The following is an 18,433-nucleotide window of genomic DNA, read 5'->3' as shown; positions in this document are numbered from 1 at the left end:
TATGATAACGTTGATTGGACAAATGGTTGTGAGGGTTGGGGTATTGCGGGGCGGGCCGAGGGAGAAATCCACGAATCAGGGAAAACTTCCTCTATCGTCAAAAAAGGGTGCTCGCAGGTCAGATAGTTAGTTGCGAATGCGAATGTCTTCGTAGTATGGACTGAGCGACTCTGGGGAAGAAAAGAAAGAAGAGAGAAGAGACTGATGAGCTAAGGATTAAATAGTTCTGGACGGGGACCTGTTGTGAATTAAGTGACACCGCGTGGCACCGACTCTAATAGAGTGCTAATCTCAACTCCGTATAGACGATGATGACAGACATGGAATTTGCACGGCTAACCGTCGGACATTTCTTGACATCCCAGCGACTGATGAAAAGACCGGTTTGAGGGTTTGAAGAGAATCACCTATCAGGGGACAAGAAAAGCCGAGTGGACTATGGCCTGGGTTGAATAATTTTTCATTTGCTCTATCCTCTTCATGATGGTTACGGTATTTTCTATTCATGAGAATCTACTCGTTCCCTTCCCCTAACGGCTATGTTCTAGAAGAGAAACTATGTACATACACAATGTTTTTAGGATTTGCGGAGATGATATGAACATGAAAGGGTCCGCCATTATACATAATAGGCCAACATAGGTTGTGCCAAGAGATAATCCTTTTTGTCTATAGATAAATAACTCATATAGTCATCATGTCTGATCGTCGTGCTAAGCGTAACGAAGATATTATTTCTGCTCAAAACGCTATCAAGCGCTGGATACTTGAGCTTGGCTGGCAGAATGCGAGCTACGTACATGAACCTGGTCGTGGCCCTGACAATGGCCTTATTGGATTTTGGTGCGATGCTCTAGAGCGCATTGCGTAAGTGCAAAATTCTCTTAGCGAAACAATACACTAAGCATATGTTAATAATATATATAGGGCCACCGATACGCAGTTTAGAGCCACTTATGGTTCCCGTTTTCATCGATTCCAAATCCCCTCAACCCCAACCTCTGGCCATCGTAGCCGTCGTGTAAGTTGACCCTTCATTTATTTAACTTATACTAACCTTATATAGCGTGGACCTAATGTCCCTACTATTCCCATTCCTTTCCCTAGCCTTGGGCCTACCACGGGTGTTTCTAATGGAGGTAACGTGGGTAGTGCCAATGAGGATGATAGAGAAACTAGTAGTTCTAGTGCCTTTGAGAGCATGGCCTAGATCACGATAGTTCTTTTCCTATAGTTTCCCATTCTAAATGAAAATTGACACCATTTAATTCTGCAAATTGCGTAGTGATTCTTCTTTTCTATTTTAAAGAGCCTGAATCCTTTATCTTCGCTTAAGTTCTGCAATTTCCTACTGCAAAGTTGTCTCTTCATCAAGGGGCCCTGCATTACTGGTGATTATGTAATAATCAGAGGCGTCCAGCTCAGTTCTACTCAGTGGGCAAAGAGCGGCAAAGCCTGAGCACTAAAACGGAAAGGGATAGCCACGAAGTGGCAGAGGAAATCTGCTATGTTGTACATGAATACTCTACTAACTGCTCTTTTTAGCTACTTCATGCATCCAGAGAACTATGGAGGCTCTCCACCCATTGTATCCCCCCCTTCCCTTCAGACAACGTGTCTCCAGCCTATAATCATGGAATCAGGTCTCCCACAAAGAGAATCCACTTGATGTTCATTGTGACAGATCTGAAGTGGATCTCTGTGGAATTCCACGATGCTGGAGTGTTCGGCATAGATGTCCGCTTGCGAGAGCAGCACCTTCCTAATCGGGACATAATATCACATGACCATATACAACCGAGCCGTGAGCCTACCCTTCGGCCGAACCGCAAGTTTGGAAGATCATGAAGATCATAAGGAGATGGGTGTCGGGCTAAACCGCTCGTCCCAGGGTATCAATGTGGAGTTGGGATCTGAGCAATGTGACATTCACTCCGGATGCGGAAATCACCAAATCTCGTTGCCACTTTACCAAGGGTCCCATCGAGGGCAGAGAGGAACATCGAGGCCCAGAGGAACGTCGAAAGGCACATATTTCAAATGAAAAATTTTCTTTCCAATTGTCCATGGCATCACCAATTAACCTTAATTAATCTATGTGCCGGATTTGGACACTTCGTCAGGTATATAAGAACGACATCCTCTTCCCTTGAAATTTCTGCTCGATTCCCATCTCAATCGTCTCGGCATTATTACCTAGGTAAGTCATGGATAAGCCTACTATCTCCTGGTTCTCGTACCACAATAAACAATAAACATATACTAACCCCAATCCCAGCTTCGTCGCTCGTTAAGACAGCAAGCCCCATCTCATTTCTTCATCCAATCGCTTTTCATTTTCAATAAAAATGCACTTCACCGCCCCCTCCGTGGCCCTGCTGGCTCTCGCAGCCGGTGTCCAGGCCGGTGGCGCCAAACAGCACCACGAACCCCCCGTCCAAAGCGGAAAGGGTATTGGCAAGCACCAAGCTAGCGGTGCCTCTGGTACCGGTGTTCAGACTGGCACTCATCCCATTGCCACCGGTCACCACAACAACGGCACCGGTACACAGACTGGTAGCCACCCCATCGTCACTGGCACCCACAACAACGGTACCCACGCCGGCGGCAAGAACAGCACCATCATCGTCACGGGTACTGCCCCCTGCTTCAACTGCCACGGTAGCTCGACCATCCCTGTCAATGTCCCTACCAAGAGTCCCTCTGCCTCTGGTGGTGCTGGCCACGTTGGCGGTGGCTCTAGCACGGGCACTGGCTCTGGCTCTGGCACTGGCTCTGGCACTGACTCTGGCTCTGGCTCCGGGGGTTCCTCCTCCGGTGGTGGTGTTGTCGGTGGCTCCGGCTCCGGCTCCGGAACCGAGTCTGGTTCTGGCTCTGGCTCTGGCTCTGGCTCTGGCTCTGGCTCTGGCTCTGGCTCTGACTCTGGCTCTGGCTCCGGGGGTTCCTCCTCCGGTGGTGGTGTTGTCGGTGGCTCCGGCTCCGGAACCGGAACCGAGTCTGGTTCTGGCTCTGGCTCTGGAAGCAACGGTTCTGGCTCTGGCTCCGGCTCTGGCTCTGGATCTGGCACTGGCACTGGCACTGGTTCTGGTTCTGGCTCCGGCTCTGGAACCGAAGGCTCTGCCTCCCCCAGCTCTACCGAATACACCCCCTCCAGCCCCGGCTCCAAGGTCATCACACCCCAGGTCGGAGTCCTCAGCGCTGTTATTGGCAGTATTGTCTACGGTGCCGTTATGCTTCTTGCCTAAATGTCTCGCAGTTACTTAATGTTCACCAAGCTGTCTGTCTCTTAATGTCGGTGTTTGTTAGATTGCTGGGTAGCTCTTTTATTTCTTTCTGATATCTGATCTTGGAACTGGTTTTGGCTAGCGTCTTGATTCACTTGGATGTAGGAGTACTGGGGTATCTAGACTGGCGTTGGAGGATATAATGTTTTTTTTGGGGGGTTTTGGAGTCCACTGGTGGGGTATTTGGTTTATATATCAATACTTAATTTAATTCAAATTTAAAGAAAAGCGTTTTTGGATAATACTGTCTCGGTGAATTTGCCTATATGAACATTTATTAAGCTGAAGGTACTAACATAAGATCTGTCAATCCCCTCTCAACTTGCATATAGTATCCTACTACCACCAAAAGTAACCGCCTACGTTTTACTATACCTCCAAGTACTCCATAGAAATAAAACTCTATCATAGACTCATAGACCAAACTCTAATCCCCCGAGTAGGAAAATGTAACAGTAGTCATACACCTAGCTAATAATAGAAAACTAAAACACAGTCTAGTTGTCCCTGCAGGGTCGAGTGGCGAGGGTCTGCTAGCCGTTTACCAGCCCATTGACTTTGCTTAAAGAGTTGTCTGTATATGTGTATGGAGATTGGCCCAATTAAGATTTGAGATTAACTTCTGTGTCCTTGATGCAACGTGAGCTTCGCTGCGTGGCGTTGTGAGAGTCATCCATGGTTGTTACCTTTTTGATATTACGAGATATCAACAGATTCTGCGTGATCGTAGAGGTGAAGGTTTGCTAGTTTACAAGAGGATGAAGGCTTTGTAATTCAAATCGTACCTTTGATTTTGAATTCTAGAGTAACTAGAGATATCGTGCTATAAAAGTGAAAATCTATACATGCACTCTTTAACGAGTTTCGTCATCATTTGCCATTCGCAAGAAGATGAAGCAAAAGAACCACCCCCAAACCCCCAAACGCCAGAAGAATCACGCAATGCAGCGCAGATAACCAGAAAAGCAATAATTGCAGCCGTTGTAAAAAGCAAACTATCTATGCAACAACTCCAGTCTCTGTGTCCTACTCACTCGATATCCAATTCACCCATTGACACCCACACCCGCCATTACCACCATCAACACCAAAAGCATCCTCAGTCGTAGCATTCTTCGTCTCGCTAAGACCCTTGAAAAGTCCCCCAGCAGGATTAACAAGCTCACCCCCAGCAGCACGTTCCTCAAGCTGTAGCTGCACAGCCGTGATATTGTAATGGCCGTCGTCTTCGAGCGGGTAGCAGTAGACCATTTTCTTTTTCTCGGCGCCGCCGTGGCGGTCAACCGTTATTGTTACCGGGTATGGGAATGAGCCTGGGCGGATGAAGTCTGTTGCGGAGGATGAGGATGTAGGTTCGTTTGTTGATGTTGATTTTGTTGTTGTAGGCGAAGAGGTTGTGGTGCTTGTTGCTGTGTTGTTGGACTTTGGGAGGAGGGGGCGGTTGATTTTGTCTGGTTGTGTCCAGATTTGGATTAGGAGACGGGTTTGGGACCATGTGCATCTGTATTTTGCGTCGGATTTTGAGGTTCCGCCGTTTGTGTCGGCCGGGGATGATTTTGTTTGGGATGTTAGGAAGATGGATTTGTCGAAGTAGCTGTAGAAACCGTAGTGCTCGGTTGCGAGACCGCGATTGTAGAGGCGAATTGGTTGTGATGAGGGGAGGGGGTAGAGCATTGCTGCGGATGGGGTTCCGTCTGCGTTTTCTTCTGGCGCTGGGATTATGGATGAGATGTTTGGGTATGCGGTGCCATTGGAGGTATCTGAGCGGCGGTAGATGCTTGCCGAGGAGAGTGAAACTGGTGAGAGGAGGGACATGTAGAAGGGTGTTTCTTCGCCGGCATAGGGTGCAGTGTTATTGTCTGTGTATTGGCCGAGGAAGCTCTGTTCTGCGTCTGTCGGGGCTGAAGGCGATGGGTTGAAAGGGCCGTCGCCTCTGATACGTAATTTCGACCTAGCAGTAGTGCTGTTATCGTATGTACCATTTTGGAAGCTAATGGAAACCCGGAAACTGGGCTGATTCGCATTGTACGGCTCATTCGCATCCTGCTGATCCTTGGGCAAAGCACAACTCCACATCGAAGAAGGAGTGATACAGGTCGATTTTTCAAGCTGCGGCTGGGTCCCAACAATTGTTGCGATTCCAGTCGGCATGGGCGGATAGCCTGTTAGGTTTAGCCACCGCGATTGAACGGGAGTATCGTGTCCTTTCTTTGTCAGTGTGATCGCTAAAATGGTGGCTAGCGTCACGATAATGAAGAAGAAAATGCAGATCACGAAATACCATCTCCGTCGAGTACGACCCTCGCGTCCAGGTCGTCCGCTCTTCTTGCTGAATAGACCTCGGCCACGCCAGGGATTGCAGACTCTTCGGCCAGTGGCGACTTCCTTTTCGAGTCTGCGGCGTCGGGCCTCATAAGGACCTATCGCGCCGCTTGGGTTAACGCTCGAAACTGCAGCTGCAGGATCATTGTCGTAGCGTGGCTGCGTATCATAACGGGATGGGAGAGGAGCTTCTCTGGGATATTGCGTGTACGCAGGGGCAGGAGCCTGCATATCCGACATTGGAATCGAGCCAGGTCCACCGGCGGCACGCTGGAAACCGGGAGAGATAGGCTCGGAAGGTTGTGAATGTCCCTGGGATGCAAGCTCAGACCCTTGGTGTAATCCGCGTTCTGCTTGCGGCTCTTCGTGCGTATTATGCCGATCCTGAGGCACTGACGGTTGGGATTCCTCTGGCTGAGGCTGAACCTCCGCTCCGGTGGGCTGGGGTTGTGGCAGAGGCGGCACAGGTGGTGCATTGGAGTGGGGATGTGCGGTTAGACCAAATGGCCACCCAGAACCGGATTGCCGTCCCTGGACAACAAGCGGCCCTTTAGGATAGGTTGCCTGACCATAGGTTGCTTGTCGTGTCTGGGGAGGAGCCTGTCCATTTGTGACCTGGGACTGTTGAGGTGATGTTTGTGCAACAGGAAGTTCTCGCGGTTGTCCTTGAGGTTGTCCTTGAGGTTGTCCTTGAGGTTGTTCTTGCGGTTGTTCTTCTTGGGTATAAGCCCACTCAAACCCGGAGAAGTGTCTTTGGGCAGCTGGTTGTTGAACCTTTCGTTGCGCTTGTGGCTGTCCCCATGGCCACTCTGACCTCGGCGTTGATACTTGACGGGCCGGTACTGGCTGGACCATCGGCGGTTCCGAGATTTCTCGTGACGATTCCTCTGGTTGCGTCTGTTGCATTACCGGCTCCATTGGCTGTGCAGGCTGAGGGGGCTGAGGAGCAAAGACTGGCACATATTGCACCGTCGGCTGCAGAGGTTGTACCTGAGGCTGCGGCGGAGGCGTAGTGTAATGGAAATTAGTAACCGGGGGCGAGATATTAGTGATTATCTGCGGAGCGGGAGCGGGAGCGGGAGCCTGAGTTGGCTCAGGTACTGGGATAGGAGCTGGCGCAGGAGCGGGAGTTGGCTCGGGCATTTGAATAGGAGCAGCGGGAGTTGGCTCAGGCATAGGAATAGGAACTGACGCTGGGGCAGATGCAGACGGTTCCAAAACCTGTCTGTCAACTGCCTGCACAGGCGGCGCAACAACAGGAACAGGAATAGGAGGCGAAGCAGCACGCTGAGACCTAGATTCCGAAACACCACCCCTAGTCCCATGCGCGGCCGCCGAACCCCTCTCCTTCTCACCCTCATCAACAACAGACGAATCCCACGTATGAGAACTGAACTCCGACGACGGCGATAGCACCTGCACCTCCTTCGCGTGAACGGCATACCCAACCGGAATGGACGACTTTGTCGTCTCAGGCCGAGGCGAATCGATATCAATAAGCAGTCCGGAATTCTTAGTCGACGTCGTTGACGGACCTGGATCCTGGATTACATTTTCATGCGTCCCTTCAATATCAGATACTCCAGGCTCCCCAACAGCAACAAGCCCAAGTCCCCGATCACCCTCTGCAGACGGGTTTATGGCTCCTGCTGGAACAGTAACGGGATTGACAGGCGTGATCGAGCAAACGTGATTAACGCACTCGAAATACGGCGTCTTGCTGAATAGCTCGTGTGCACAGGCTTGATAGTACTCAGCTGCTTCGCCCTGGATTGTCTGGTTGTTGCTGAACATGAAGGACATGGTATTTTGTCTACTTGAGACGTTTGAGACGTATGCTGGTGGTGGGGATTGGTGGCGTTCGGGGTCTTGGTGTTGGTCTGTTTCGAATGAGCGGGATATCTCGAAGGCCTTTTCGCCCATTGGTGCCGCAGTCTCTGGTGTATCGGGTGAGAAGCAGGATATTTCTTTTTCGCGTGGTATCCATTCTTTTCGCTCAGGCGCGCGGGTTGTGGTTGTTGCTGGCGATGGAGTTGAGGGTGATTCTTGTGGGAAGGATGGACTGAGGGGGGATTTTATGGACCGTCCGAGCAGTGGGGAGAGGAGGCATGTCCACCAGCCTTGGGAATGGGGTCTATCTTCGTCTGCTTGGGTGTTGACGCTGAGACGGCCCGGTTGCTGGCTTTTTTGGGTTGAGCGGACTGTTTCTGGTGACTGGGGTGGACTGTCGTCTTCCCATATTGATCCTGTTGACAGGGCACGCTCGTTCCTTTCTACGCCTGTGTTCTGGTACCCGGTCTCTGGGGCAGGAGTTTTGGTAGCAGCCGAGTGTTGTGCGGGAATAGCTGGCACAGGTGGGACATCTGTTTCATACTGCCACAGACGGGGTGTTGGCTGCGAGTAGATACTTGATGTTGCCCTTGGACGGAGCATCTCCGTGCTCGAGTTTGAGTGTGCGTTCCATGGTGCCTCGCCTCTTGCTGGGGTGACGATAATCGATGGTGTGAGCGGGGTGCCTGCACCGTCGAGCTCTTGTGATCTCTCTACTGACTCGCTGCGGGGCACAGTGAGTCCGATCATGACATGTCGGTCTGAGGGCGAGACCGCATGCTCGTGTCTATCGTGGAACGGATTTTCATCTCTGGTGGTTAAAAACGAGGTTGCAGTTCCATTTTGGCTGTTTGTATCGGGTAACCGTTGGAAGCCCCGTGAAACCCTCCTCTTGAATGTATCCTTTGATTTCTGAGCAATGCGTTCCTTCTCCCGCACCTTTGAAAGGAGCTTCAGATCATTCAGATCGACGAACGGCGCAGCCGCATTCGGTTCTGCTCGAATGGCCTGTTTCCTCGGCGCCGGCGCTAAGGTGAAATCCGTAACGAGGTTCAGCCCGACTGGTTTCCCGACGCTTTTACGTTTCTTGGTGATACGGATGTTGAGTCTCGAGGATTCGCGAGTGGAAATAGGTGAGCGATTCCCATCTTTGATTTTCGCCTCAAGCTGTTGTCGTGTTGCCTTAGATAGAAATGCAAAGGGTCGGTCTCGTTCTTCCTGGTCTTCCGAGGAGCATGAGGGACTTGAGATCTCTTCGCTGATAGGCGATGACAAAGGGAAGTTTGGTACTGGGACCTGGAGATCTTGGGGTTTTCGTTTGATCATGATGGTTTAGTAGACTTGACTTTGTCGAGATGTTAGTCTGCAGAGATGACAAGATTTGACAGCTGGGCATACCATGTGTCATGAAAGCATGAAAGAAGGAAAAAAGCAAGGAAATGAAACAAAAAAGTCAGCTATTAATATTACAGCAAGTAAAACAATGGGAGAAGGCAACAATAGACAATAGCTCCCAATAGAAGTTGATTGAGTCAAATGGCAAAACAAAAAGAAAGACAAAAGACACAAAGAAATAAGAAAATCCCCGAGATTTTAAGTCCAGCTCCATTTCTGAATTTTCTGCATCTTCTGCATCTCTGCCGTTTCTGCATCATCACCGTGCAGATGCCAGAGAGTCCAGGCCGGTCATTGTACAGGACACAGAGCTCAAGCTATAAACAGCCCGGCCAATAATCATCGTCGCTGGTGAATTTCTGCAGCGATCCCAGACAGCCCACTGCAACTAGCTTGGTGCTTCTTCTTGAAGGTCCGTCATTGGATAAATGGTAGAGAGATCACCAGGGGAAACCGAAATGAAGGTGATGGATTGGATGCAAAGGTCAGACTGAGGCCGGTCATTACGCGCCGGACCGGGGGCGGGCGCTTCGAGGGGCCAATTAGTGGAAGGACAGAAATAGATTTTAGTATGATACTTATTATGATACTTAATATAATTGTTATTATAATAACTTAGTTAACTAGTTATTTAAAGCAGGACCTGTCATTCTGAAACAAGATGTTGTGGTTTCATTTCATATGTTGATACTCCAACTATAGCAAATGTGATGCTTTTGAATTGAAACATGAATATCATAATTCAGCTATTCCAGCTATTGAATATTCCATATTCCATATTCCATATTCCCTCCTATCGTATTCCATGTAGAGTGGCCCAGAAAAGAAAAGAAAAAAGCAAAGCAATTGCGGGTATGAATTTAACAAAACATAAGAAAGACAGGGAGACCACTCCAAGAAGAACAGAAAAAAAGGGAAAAAAAAAGGGAATTCAGTATAAACCAAAGCCCAAGTCGAAAGAAAATTGACTGGGGAGTTGCATTTATAAGAGGGATATAATGATATCAAGAGAACAAAGTCCAAAAACAAAGTCGTCGATGATAGGTTTTGCGTGACTAGTCATAACTCATACACAGCTTGAGCTTCCTCCGCACCTTTTCTTCCGCACCTTACACCTGCTACCGTCGCTCATATTCAATTCCCTGCATAGCCGCACTAGAACCATTCATAAGGGGCGGTAATGTGCGTGGCTGCTCCTGAGTTACGCCATTACCGAACCCACTAAAGACAGGGCCCTGGCCATTGACCTGGTTGGAGCTCATTTGGTGGTGCTCGAAGATGGATGGGGGCCGGGAGGCGTTGGCTTGCTGGTTGAGTTGGGCACGCATCTCATCCATCTCGGACTGCATGACCGCCCGGTCGCGCTGGGATTGTGCAACGGTTTTTTCCAACATCGCTATATAATCAATTGCCCGGGTGAGCGTTTCCCATTTGCTAGATTTGTTGGTTTGACCTGGGGGTAGACGCAATCGGAGGGCTTCGAAACAGTCTTTCATTTCACTGCGCCGTTTGCGCTCGGCCAGTTTGTGGGTCACGCGTAGTTCGGGCGTGCGGCTGTACGGGGTGCTGCCGGGCGGTCCATCCTCTTCGCCGATCAACTCTCGCACGGCCTTGTGTTGCAGGGAGTGGTGGTGATGTACATTTTGGGGTAGGTCTGGGAGATTGTTAGTATTGCGCGTGCAGTTTGTGTCTTATTGTGCCGGGATCATACCGTGTTGTCCTCGTGGCATCCGCTCCGAGTACATGCTGTTCATAGACTCCGCCATGCTGCCTTTTCGGGAGAATGGAGGATTGGACTCTCCCTTCGAGGAGACGGAGCTGGAGCGTGCCATGTCCGGGTCGGGGAAGGCATATGCCATACCCGCCGTGGGTGCTTCAGCGTTGTAAATCTCCGACCGAGGATTCGAGGAAATGGCCGGAGCGGTGCGACCGGCTGCGAAACTCCGCTGTTGATCGGTTGCGCGAGGGCCTAACGGAGAGAGTGGCTGGCTGCCTCCTGAGTGCCGAGGTCCCCGGTATGGATTCATGTCGGTCGGAATCCCTCGTTCCCTTTGTAGACTTGAAACGATCGACGATTGGGACGCATTGGTGCTATGGTAGGGCGAGGCTGGGTTGATGGCGAGAGAACTGATTCCTTGGTTCATGCGACTGTCGACACTGCTGCGCCGGGATTCAGTCTCGGCCACACTCGTTCGTTGGGAGGGAGCTTCGTAGTTCTGATTGATGGAGGGGAGTGTGGAGTTTGGCTGGCTGAAGTTTGGAGAGGGTTGTTGAGTGCCAGCGGAGGAAGGCGTGGTGGATTGATCGTGGGGGTAAGGGGAGCGGTCGACAGCTGGGTGTCCGCGATTCGGGGAGGGTTGCGACGCGGATATGAAGCTGAGAGAGGGATAATTGTTGCCAGTGCCATTGGTCGCCGTGGAGTAGGTGGACGATCCTACATGGTCAGCACCGCGCCGCTCCCATTCCATACTAGGTGAGGGTCTCCTACTTGTGCTTTGCGGCATTGACCAATTCCCCGAGTCACGCTCGATCGTGTTCAGTGAGCCGTTCCCGGGGGATTTCTCCGCGGTGGCTCCGGTACCAGGCATATTCGCGGTGAGAGTTGAGATGGAAGGGAGGGTTTGGGTTGAGCCTGCAGTAGACTGAGGCCCTGAGACTGCCTCCCATGGGCGATGTGCGACGGAGGGATCCATGGTGGGAGAGTCTGGATCAGGCGGGGGGGAAACAGTGAAGAAGAACTGGAATATCAACCCGCTCTTTTTTTTTCTCTCCCCCACACTATCGCATATTCCAAATCGAGAGAGTAGAGATATTAATTCGAGAAACGATTCACCGTGAAACCGTTTCGTTGTAAAGTTTCGAGGTTCGCGCAACTTCGAGGTCAAAAGGAAGGCTAGATCGAAGGTTAGAGGTAAAGAGGTGAAGGCAACACAGATCAAGCTTACCGAAAGGAACGTGGCACGGAAGTGTAAGTGTATTATATAGAGTATTATGAAGGAAGTAGTAGAGAGTGTTAGAGAGTGTAGAGATTGTAGAGAGTGTAATCGAGAGTGAGAGAATCCAGAGATTAAAGAATAGAAAATTGGAGTGTCGAAACCCTCGAGTCTCTGAAACTCCTCTTTTTTCTTTTTTTGGCCTTTTTTTTTCTTTTAACCTTCTTTTTTTTTGGCATCCCCTTTCTTGGGATTAAAATTAAAAGAAATAAAATAAAATATAGAAATATAGAAATAAAATATATATAAAAGAAATATAAAGAATTGAAAAATAAAAAGGAAATTCAAAAGAATGTACTGGTATTACCGCCAAGGCCCTACTGCAACTGTGTGTGCCACGAGGCTGACCCTGGGGAGTAAGGACTATACTTATACACACCTGTTAGGTACCATCACTCTCTATTCACACTATTAACGCTATTAACTGACTATTTTCTCCCTATTAATAATCACTATTCTCTATTATATTTCTCTATCTATAATATATATTCAGATATATATATACATATACATAAATAAGTGACATTCCAGAAGAAAGATCCCTAGAAAAAGCAAGGAGAACACGTTTCGTTGCATTCAAGTCTTCACGTCATCTATGGATTTCATCGAATTTTATATACTAGAATATAGTACGATACTACAATACTAGAATACTAGAATACTAGAATACTATTGTTATAAGTTACAAATTACAAGTTACAATACACCTTCACGTGGCTCTCTCTCTCCCTTGCAGTCTCTTCCTACTTATTGGAGTCTCCTTCTCTTTCAATCCAGTCAAGCTGCATTCGCGACCGGGGCTAACTGCACAATCCCGTTTGGGAGATTAAGTACTGTAAGTACGAGTACAGACAGTATAAACAAATATATACATCTAAAAAAAATATATATAAAAAAAAGAACCATGTTGACGTTGGACACATGGCATGAGGATAGATGTAGGGTTGATCGGCAGTCTCGGGGCCAAATAGTCGCAAATACATTCTCTTCTTTTCTGTTTGTTCGGAAGATTGGGCAAATTACCAAGTACCTAGTACAGAAGTCCATCCCTGTCGATTTAATCCTTGTCCTCCATGCGAATAAACATGTCTCTTCTTCAGTCCCACACACATGGCATCTGTTAGGGTCTCCTTTTCACCGAGGGTACGTTTGATCACCACATATAACTATATATAAAAGTTATGTATTTCTTTATCCTCCAAGGTTATAATCCTTATACTATATTTCTTCCCAAGGTTAATTCTGACTTCTAGTCCATGTAGGTATATATTATTACCCTCTAGCTAAAACATGATCCACTTTCTCCCCTACATACTATTTTCTGTTTGTAACACCTCGGACACAGACAGAAAAATGTGTCACAGATCACCCACGCTTCCATGAGCTTGAGCTTCATCCCATAGATCTGCAACCACCCGTCCCTGCCGCCCAAATCATCACATGTTGACCTGTCAGAGTCAGAGCCATGGGTAGGACAGAGTACTATGTCGCGCGGCTATTTTCACCTATTCACGGGGCTGTTGAGGGTAATATCCCGGTTCCGAACAGTCCAGTGTGACCTGGGAGTCTTGGCGAATATGACCAAGCTTATTTTGTTTTGGTTTTTCTTTTTCTTTTTTTTTTTTTTTGGATCTGGATCTGGATCTGTCCTATATATTGATCTCCTTGATCTACCTACATACATAATAAGGTGTCGGGTACTATTCAATAGTACTCCATAGTACAATATAATTTCATTGTCTACTTCTAGATACCAATTGAGACAATGGGGATATTTACCCAAGGGGATCTACGCCACTACAATCGCAGAACCGCGTTGCCTGAACCAGGTGGCTTTGGGGGGGTTGATGTGTCGATTTGATCTTTCCGTTTGATAGGGTGTTCGTCCAGAAATAGATCTAGACTGTAACGTGTAAATATAAAATACATACTTCATACATAAAATACACTAAACCCCAAAATTTTAAACCAAAATGAAATGCAAAAACGAAAATGCGTCGGTCAAACCGACGGTCTAGCCGACACCGCCACACTGTGGCTGCAATAACACGTCGTCTCTTATCCACCTGGGGACTATCCACGCTGCACCCAAAGCACCCAAGGCTGTAGCAATTTAGGCAGAAATTCAATATAACCATATGTTGTATGCATGTCAAGTACCACTGTCCATCATCTTCCCCTTCCAGCATGCCACATGGCACCATCGTCGCCTTGCAGAATGTCTCGAAGATCGCCACCCGATCTACGGCACATTCCTCGAACCTCTGATACGGTAGCACTTCTCCATACTTGACGAATGGACACTGCTTATCTGAGACTCCAAGCTCAGTCCCTGCCAAACAGCTGCTTTCCCCAGGTAAAAAAAAAAAAAAGATCCCCCAAAAAAAACGGTCCACAACGGGAATTCTGAGTACGACTCTATCTCTACAACGTTGTACACCCTCGCCAACCTGCCTAATCTCGATCAAGGGATAGGACATTATTAATTGTCGAGCTTAAAGTTCGTTATGTCAGTAGTGCGTGGCGAATGCGAATCCCTCTTTTTCTCATGGCTCATGGCTCGCCCATGGCAATCCCCCATGCTTTCCCATCCCATCTGTTCGGCCCATCATGGCAATACCGTGGCCCTTGCCCATTCCTGCATCCACGCCCCTTTTGAGGGTCGTGCTCGTGGACCGTGCCTTGCTGCCCTTTCCCAATAGTCTGTCTTGACACACGGGTCGTACCGTCCAAGGATGTAGGTACTTTTTCTTTTTCTTTCTGTTTCTCTCTTCTAATTCCATTTTCAGTTTATGTTCCCTCGCATAGAAGTAGCCCCTTCGTACAAATAATGGTCTAGAATATGACTTCGTTTAAATAGTGCCGGTATAGTCTTCAGAAAAAGTCTCCAGCACGTAATCCGATCCCGTGCCTCTATGCGTTTTGCACTACTACCCACTACCTGGTTATACATATGGATACAACCTACGGAGTACATTGCACATACTTGCCTATTTGCATATGTATGTACGGTGTACTGGGACAGAGTACCTCCCAACTCAAACTCCCTGCGGACGATCCTCGCACCGGCTCCCGTTCCCCGAAGCTGGGGAGCGCACAGCCAAAGCTTAGAGGTTACATGCGAAAAAGGTTGGGAAATATCATACCGGGATTTTTCAACTAGAATGTGGGCACCGATTCAATAATCAAATTATCGTCGAAGATATCCACTGAGGCTAGAAACCTCTCGTTTGGTCCATCCGTAACTTCCGCCGGCGTGTCGCCTCCCAACCACCGCCGTAACACAACTATTTCGTGCCCACCCAGGTATCAAGTAGTTTTCTTAGCTACCCCACTGAAATAATATTGGCGCTTGACATTGTGATGATGTTGTTTCAGCTCCACCTGTGACTAAAATAACGCCAAATTGGCTTCCCACTGTTCAAAATTGGTTTCGTCCAGTATCGCCCAACCTTGTTTGATCATATTAAATGCCCATATCCTTCCACCCTCCTCCCTCCTTACACATTATATTACCATAGTAAACTTAGGGCTTCCACATAACATGTAAAATCTCGACCTGGCTCCCACAACTCCTCACAACCGCCCGCCTCCCCAAACTCTTATTCCGACCCCAAGGTCCCTCGCCTCGACTTTGATATCATCCCACACTGCGAGTGAGCATAATATAACTAGCCCAAAGAGAGCTTCCTTGAGACATACCCGGCAAGTCATTCTTTCGCGCAATCGTACTAAATCGACGATTGGGATTTGAAGAAAACATTCGAGAAAATGCGGGTAAAGCGTAGGGTCTAAGCCTCCTATCTTGAGGGCTCCGAAAAGTGATTCATCATAGATGACGGGCTTGTCGGGTAGATACTCGAAGCGCCAGATAGTTGGGTCGATGTCGTTCAGCAGATGGTAGATCGATGTTGTATTCTGGTATATATAGAGGCGCCAGTAGAATGTGTAGCTCTTGTTACCACGGTCTGATAAGAGGACGTAGAGGCTATTTATTTCAAAGTTGAGATGTGGTACGCCTATGTCGGAGTGACTGGTATGCTCTACTGTCGACATATCAGGTGGGTTATTATAGTAGTCGTGTGTTAGGATGGTAAAAGTGATGGTTTGGATGTTATGATAGTGGGTGGACAGAAAACACAACATGACCTATGAGTTTGCCTGCCCGAAGCACTTTCTCTTTCGTTGTCATGACACTTTTTCTAAATGTAGCGCTTAATCCGTGTGGTTCATTGGTGTTGTCTAATTTTGGGTATTTCGCGTTTATGTTGAGCTCCTAGGGTGCCAAATAGGACGACTAGGTGAGTACCACCCACAAGCTTAGAGTATCCATTAGCCTAATAACAAGTACACAATAAGAAGAATTATAGGAACTAAAACACGACCCCCTGTTGGTACCTGGACTCGAGATCCCATCTTGTACCTCGGGCTCTTAGGAGGTGTCGATGGTTCTATCGATGCTTTTCTCTAACCTCGGCCCGTCCTATCGAATAGAAGTTCATTAGACAATCGTCCTCAAAAATTGAGAGTAGGGAATAGAGACAAAATTCAAGATCGACGCGACAATCTGGCTTGTATCCACCCGGTCGCAACTGACCACTCTATTTGCTGCATCCCTCCAGATGAGGTCACTAATCTGGAATATGGTACTCATTCTACTATTATAGGAAGGGATTCACGTCCCAACGGCTGTTCAGCACCAGTTCTGCAAGCCCTACAAGTTCAAACTCGGCCGGGGGCAAAATATTTCCTCCTAACCGTCATCCGAAGATGAGGCTACGGCTATCTCAGCTAACCACCACATCTGACCCCCTAGTCAAGAAATGCAACGATCCACGGTACTTTATGTTATATCAGAAGCCCTCGGACATCCATCCACCTATGTCTGGATGAACCTACCATTAGTACTTCTCACCTTCATCCCCCGATAGCCAGGTGTGATTGGCAGATCATTCCACGATCTCCCTCCCCTTGAAATCATCGTGGCAACACCCCTTGCCTGCCATAGCTCCACCCGGATCCATCCTGTTCTCGTTCTCGGTTTACGTCCTGTCGCGTGTCGAATGTCAAAAGACCCTGTACACTATAGGAAAGGGGTGAACTTAATACCCCGCCGGTGGAGTAGAGTTGCCATACCGTCCCAAACATGTCTTGTCTTGCATCTTGAGAATTCCACGGGGAATCGTCGCTGCTTCCCAGATTACCTCCTTACTGGATATGCGGATATGTGGATACGTGTTGCGCCTTTGCGCCATGTGTAGCTCTCCTTTTTTTTTTTCTAGGTCGAGGTACGGAACACATACGTGCATCGTACATATGCACTACGACATAATGCGACATCATGTTGTAGAGGGCTAAGTCTTAACTAAGCCTCCACTTGTGTACATATTTTGTGGTTTCGGATTCGGTTTTGCTTTTGCTTTTGAATTTGAATTTCTATGTTTTTCCTCGAATCTCCCCCCACTTCCAAGATTGGCTGTAATATAATAATAAGTTTTGTTTTTCCTGTATCAAACTAATCGGAAATACCTAGGTAGTCGTTAATAGTCCTTAATTAACACTCAATTATTGCTTCCTTACTGTGTGTCTCAGATCGTTTCGCCTGAGGTCCATTTATTCCGCCATGTGCTTGTTTCAGTTGGCGCCGGGTCTCGGGATCCTCCCGCGTGTCTTGTTATGGGGTTCAATTGCCGCTATGAGTGACGACAATGTTTATTTGTAGTTTTCGTTGGCATTTCACCTGTTGCTAGGCGCTGGAGATTTAGCCTTTTAAGATGCATCGTCGAATATTGTAGTGCGGTTGTATATTAAATGTTGAAGTCGACGAATTGGTTCGAAATGCAAATATATCTTTGTGGAAATATTGGTCCAACCACATTGTAGCAATTAAGATACAGCTGCTACGAGCCCTTTCTTGTCACCTAAAATTTTACCCCTTCAGGTAAAAAATTTACCAATTCCTTATTCGTTTACCCTTTCCCTACTTTCTACCTATTCGTTTGTCCTCTCCGCGCTCGAGGACACCGATGTGAAGATAGAGTATGTAAACGGCTGTGAATTACTGGATGCGGTTAGCTTTGCCTCTTTGGGTTTAGCCCCCCAACACGCCGTCACGTAATTTCCCTTCAATGCCCCCGGGGCCTTGTCTTCGCCGCTCGTCCTCCTTTTCTCTCGCTTTTTTATTGTTTATGTTTATGAGATCCATGGGGCATCTGCTGTAGCTGCTGATGTAATCATCCGAGCGATTTCTGGGGCCTTTCTGCCATTAATCGGCCCTCCTTTATATGAACGTATTGGACAGGGCCCGGGTAACACTGTTCTAGCCTTGATCGCAGCCGCTTTAATCCCCCATTGGGCTTGCTGATGAGATACGGCGACTGGTTTCGCAGTAGAGGATGCTTTGGAAAGTCTAGACGATAGGTTGATTGTTATCCACAATAAATGTTATTCATTCTATATTGCTAGTTTGTGATCGAGATGCTTGAGAGTTCCTACGCCATACCAATTAAGTACTCAATACCCCAAAGGCTATCATATGATTAGCTAGGTACTTATCTGCCCAAGTTCGGGCCTATGTTATAGGGAGTGTTAACTATAGGGAGTTGAGCG

The 18,433-nt window shown here is 48.0% G+C and overlaps 6 protein-coding genes across 6 annotated transcripts; 2 read left to right on the top strand and 4 right to left on the bottom strand.

Moving 5' to 3' along the window:
* Window positions 1–697: 697 nt before the first annotated feature.
* On the top strand, window positions 698–1,210 carry N7516_007940 (uncharacterized protein; the record flags this gene model as incomplete). Its single annotated transcript, XM_057220660.1, has 3 exons — window positions 698–867; window positions 928–1,021; window positions 1,067–1,210. The coding sequence occupies 3 exons, from the start codon at window positions 698–700 to the stop codon at window positions 1,208–1,210; spliced, it is 408 nt and encodes a 135-aa protein (XP_057070932.1).
* Window positions 1,211–2,348: 1,138 nt separating this feature from the next.
* Window positions 2,349–3,245, top strand: N7516_007939 (uncharacterized protein; the record flags this gene model as incomplete). The annotated part of the gene is made up of 1 exon (XM_057220659.1): window positions 2,349–3,245. The coding sequence occupies one exon, from the start codon at window positions 2,349–2,351 to the stop codon at window positions 3,243–3,245; it is 897 nt and encodes a 298-aa protein (XP_057070931.1).
* Window positions 3,246–4,310: 1,065 nt separating this feature from the next.
* N7516_007938 (uncharacterized protein) lies at window positions 4,311–8,762 on the bottom strand (the record flags this gene model as incomplete). The annotated part of the gene is made up of 1 exon (XM_057220658.1): window positions 4,311–8,762. The coding sequence occupies one exon, from the start codon at window positions 8,760–8,762 to the stop codon at window positions 4,311–4,313; it is 4,452 nt and encodes a 1,483-aa protein (XP_057070930.1).
* A 1,187-nt stretch (window positions 8,763–9,949) lies between these two features.
* On the bottom strand, window positions 9,950–11,524 carry N7516_007937 (uncharacterized protein; the record flags this gene model as incomplete). Its single annotated transcript, XM_057220657.1, has 2 exons — window positions 9,950–10,485; window positions 10,543–11,524. The coding sequence occupies 2 exons, from the start codon at window positions 11,522–11,524 to the stop codon at window positions 9,950–9,952; spliced, it is 1,518 nt and encodes a 505-aa protein (XP_057070929.1).
* Window positions 11,525–14,370: 2,846 nt separating this feature from the next.
* On the bottom strand, window positions 14,371–14,607 carry N7516_007936 (uncharacterized protein; the record flags this gene model as incomplete). The annotated part of the gene is made up of 1 exon (XM_057220656.1): window positions 14,371–14,607. The coding sequence occupies one exon, from the start codon at window positions 14,605–14,607 to the stop codon at window positions 14,371–14,373; it is 237 nt and encodes a 78-aa protein (XP_057070928.1).
* A 2,194-nt stretch (window positions 14,608–16,801) lies between these two features.
* Window positions 16,802–17,079, bottom strand: N7516_007935 (uncharacterized protein; the record flags this gene model as incomplete). The annotated part of the gene is made up of 2 exons (XM_057220655.1): window positions 16,802–16,907; window positions 16,961–17,079. The coding sequence occupies 2 exons, from the start codon at window positions 17,077–17,079 to the stop codon at window positions 16,802–16,804; spliced, it is 225 nt and encodes a 74-aa protein (XP_057070927.1).
* Between the last annotated feature and the right edge of the window lie 1,354 nt (window positions 17,080–18,433).

The sequence above is a fragment of the Penicillium verrucosum genome (genome assembly GCF_028828655.1).
Source record: "Penicillium verrucosum strain IBT 35672 chromosome Unknown utg000003l_segment0_segment0, whole genome shotgun sequence".
Classification (NCBI taxonomy): Eukaryota; Fungi; Ascomycota; class Eurotiomycetes; order Eurotiales; family Aspergillaceae; genus Penicillium; species Penicillium verrucosum.
The sequence above is the reverse complement of the archived record's forward strand: the minus strand, read 5'-3'. Positions and strand labels throughout refer to the sequence as shown.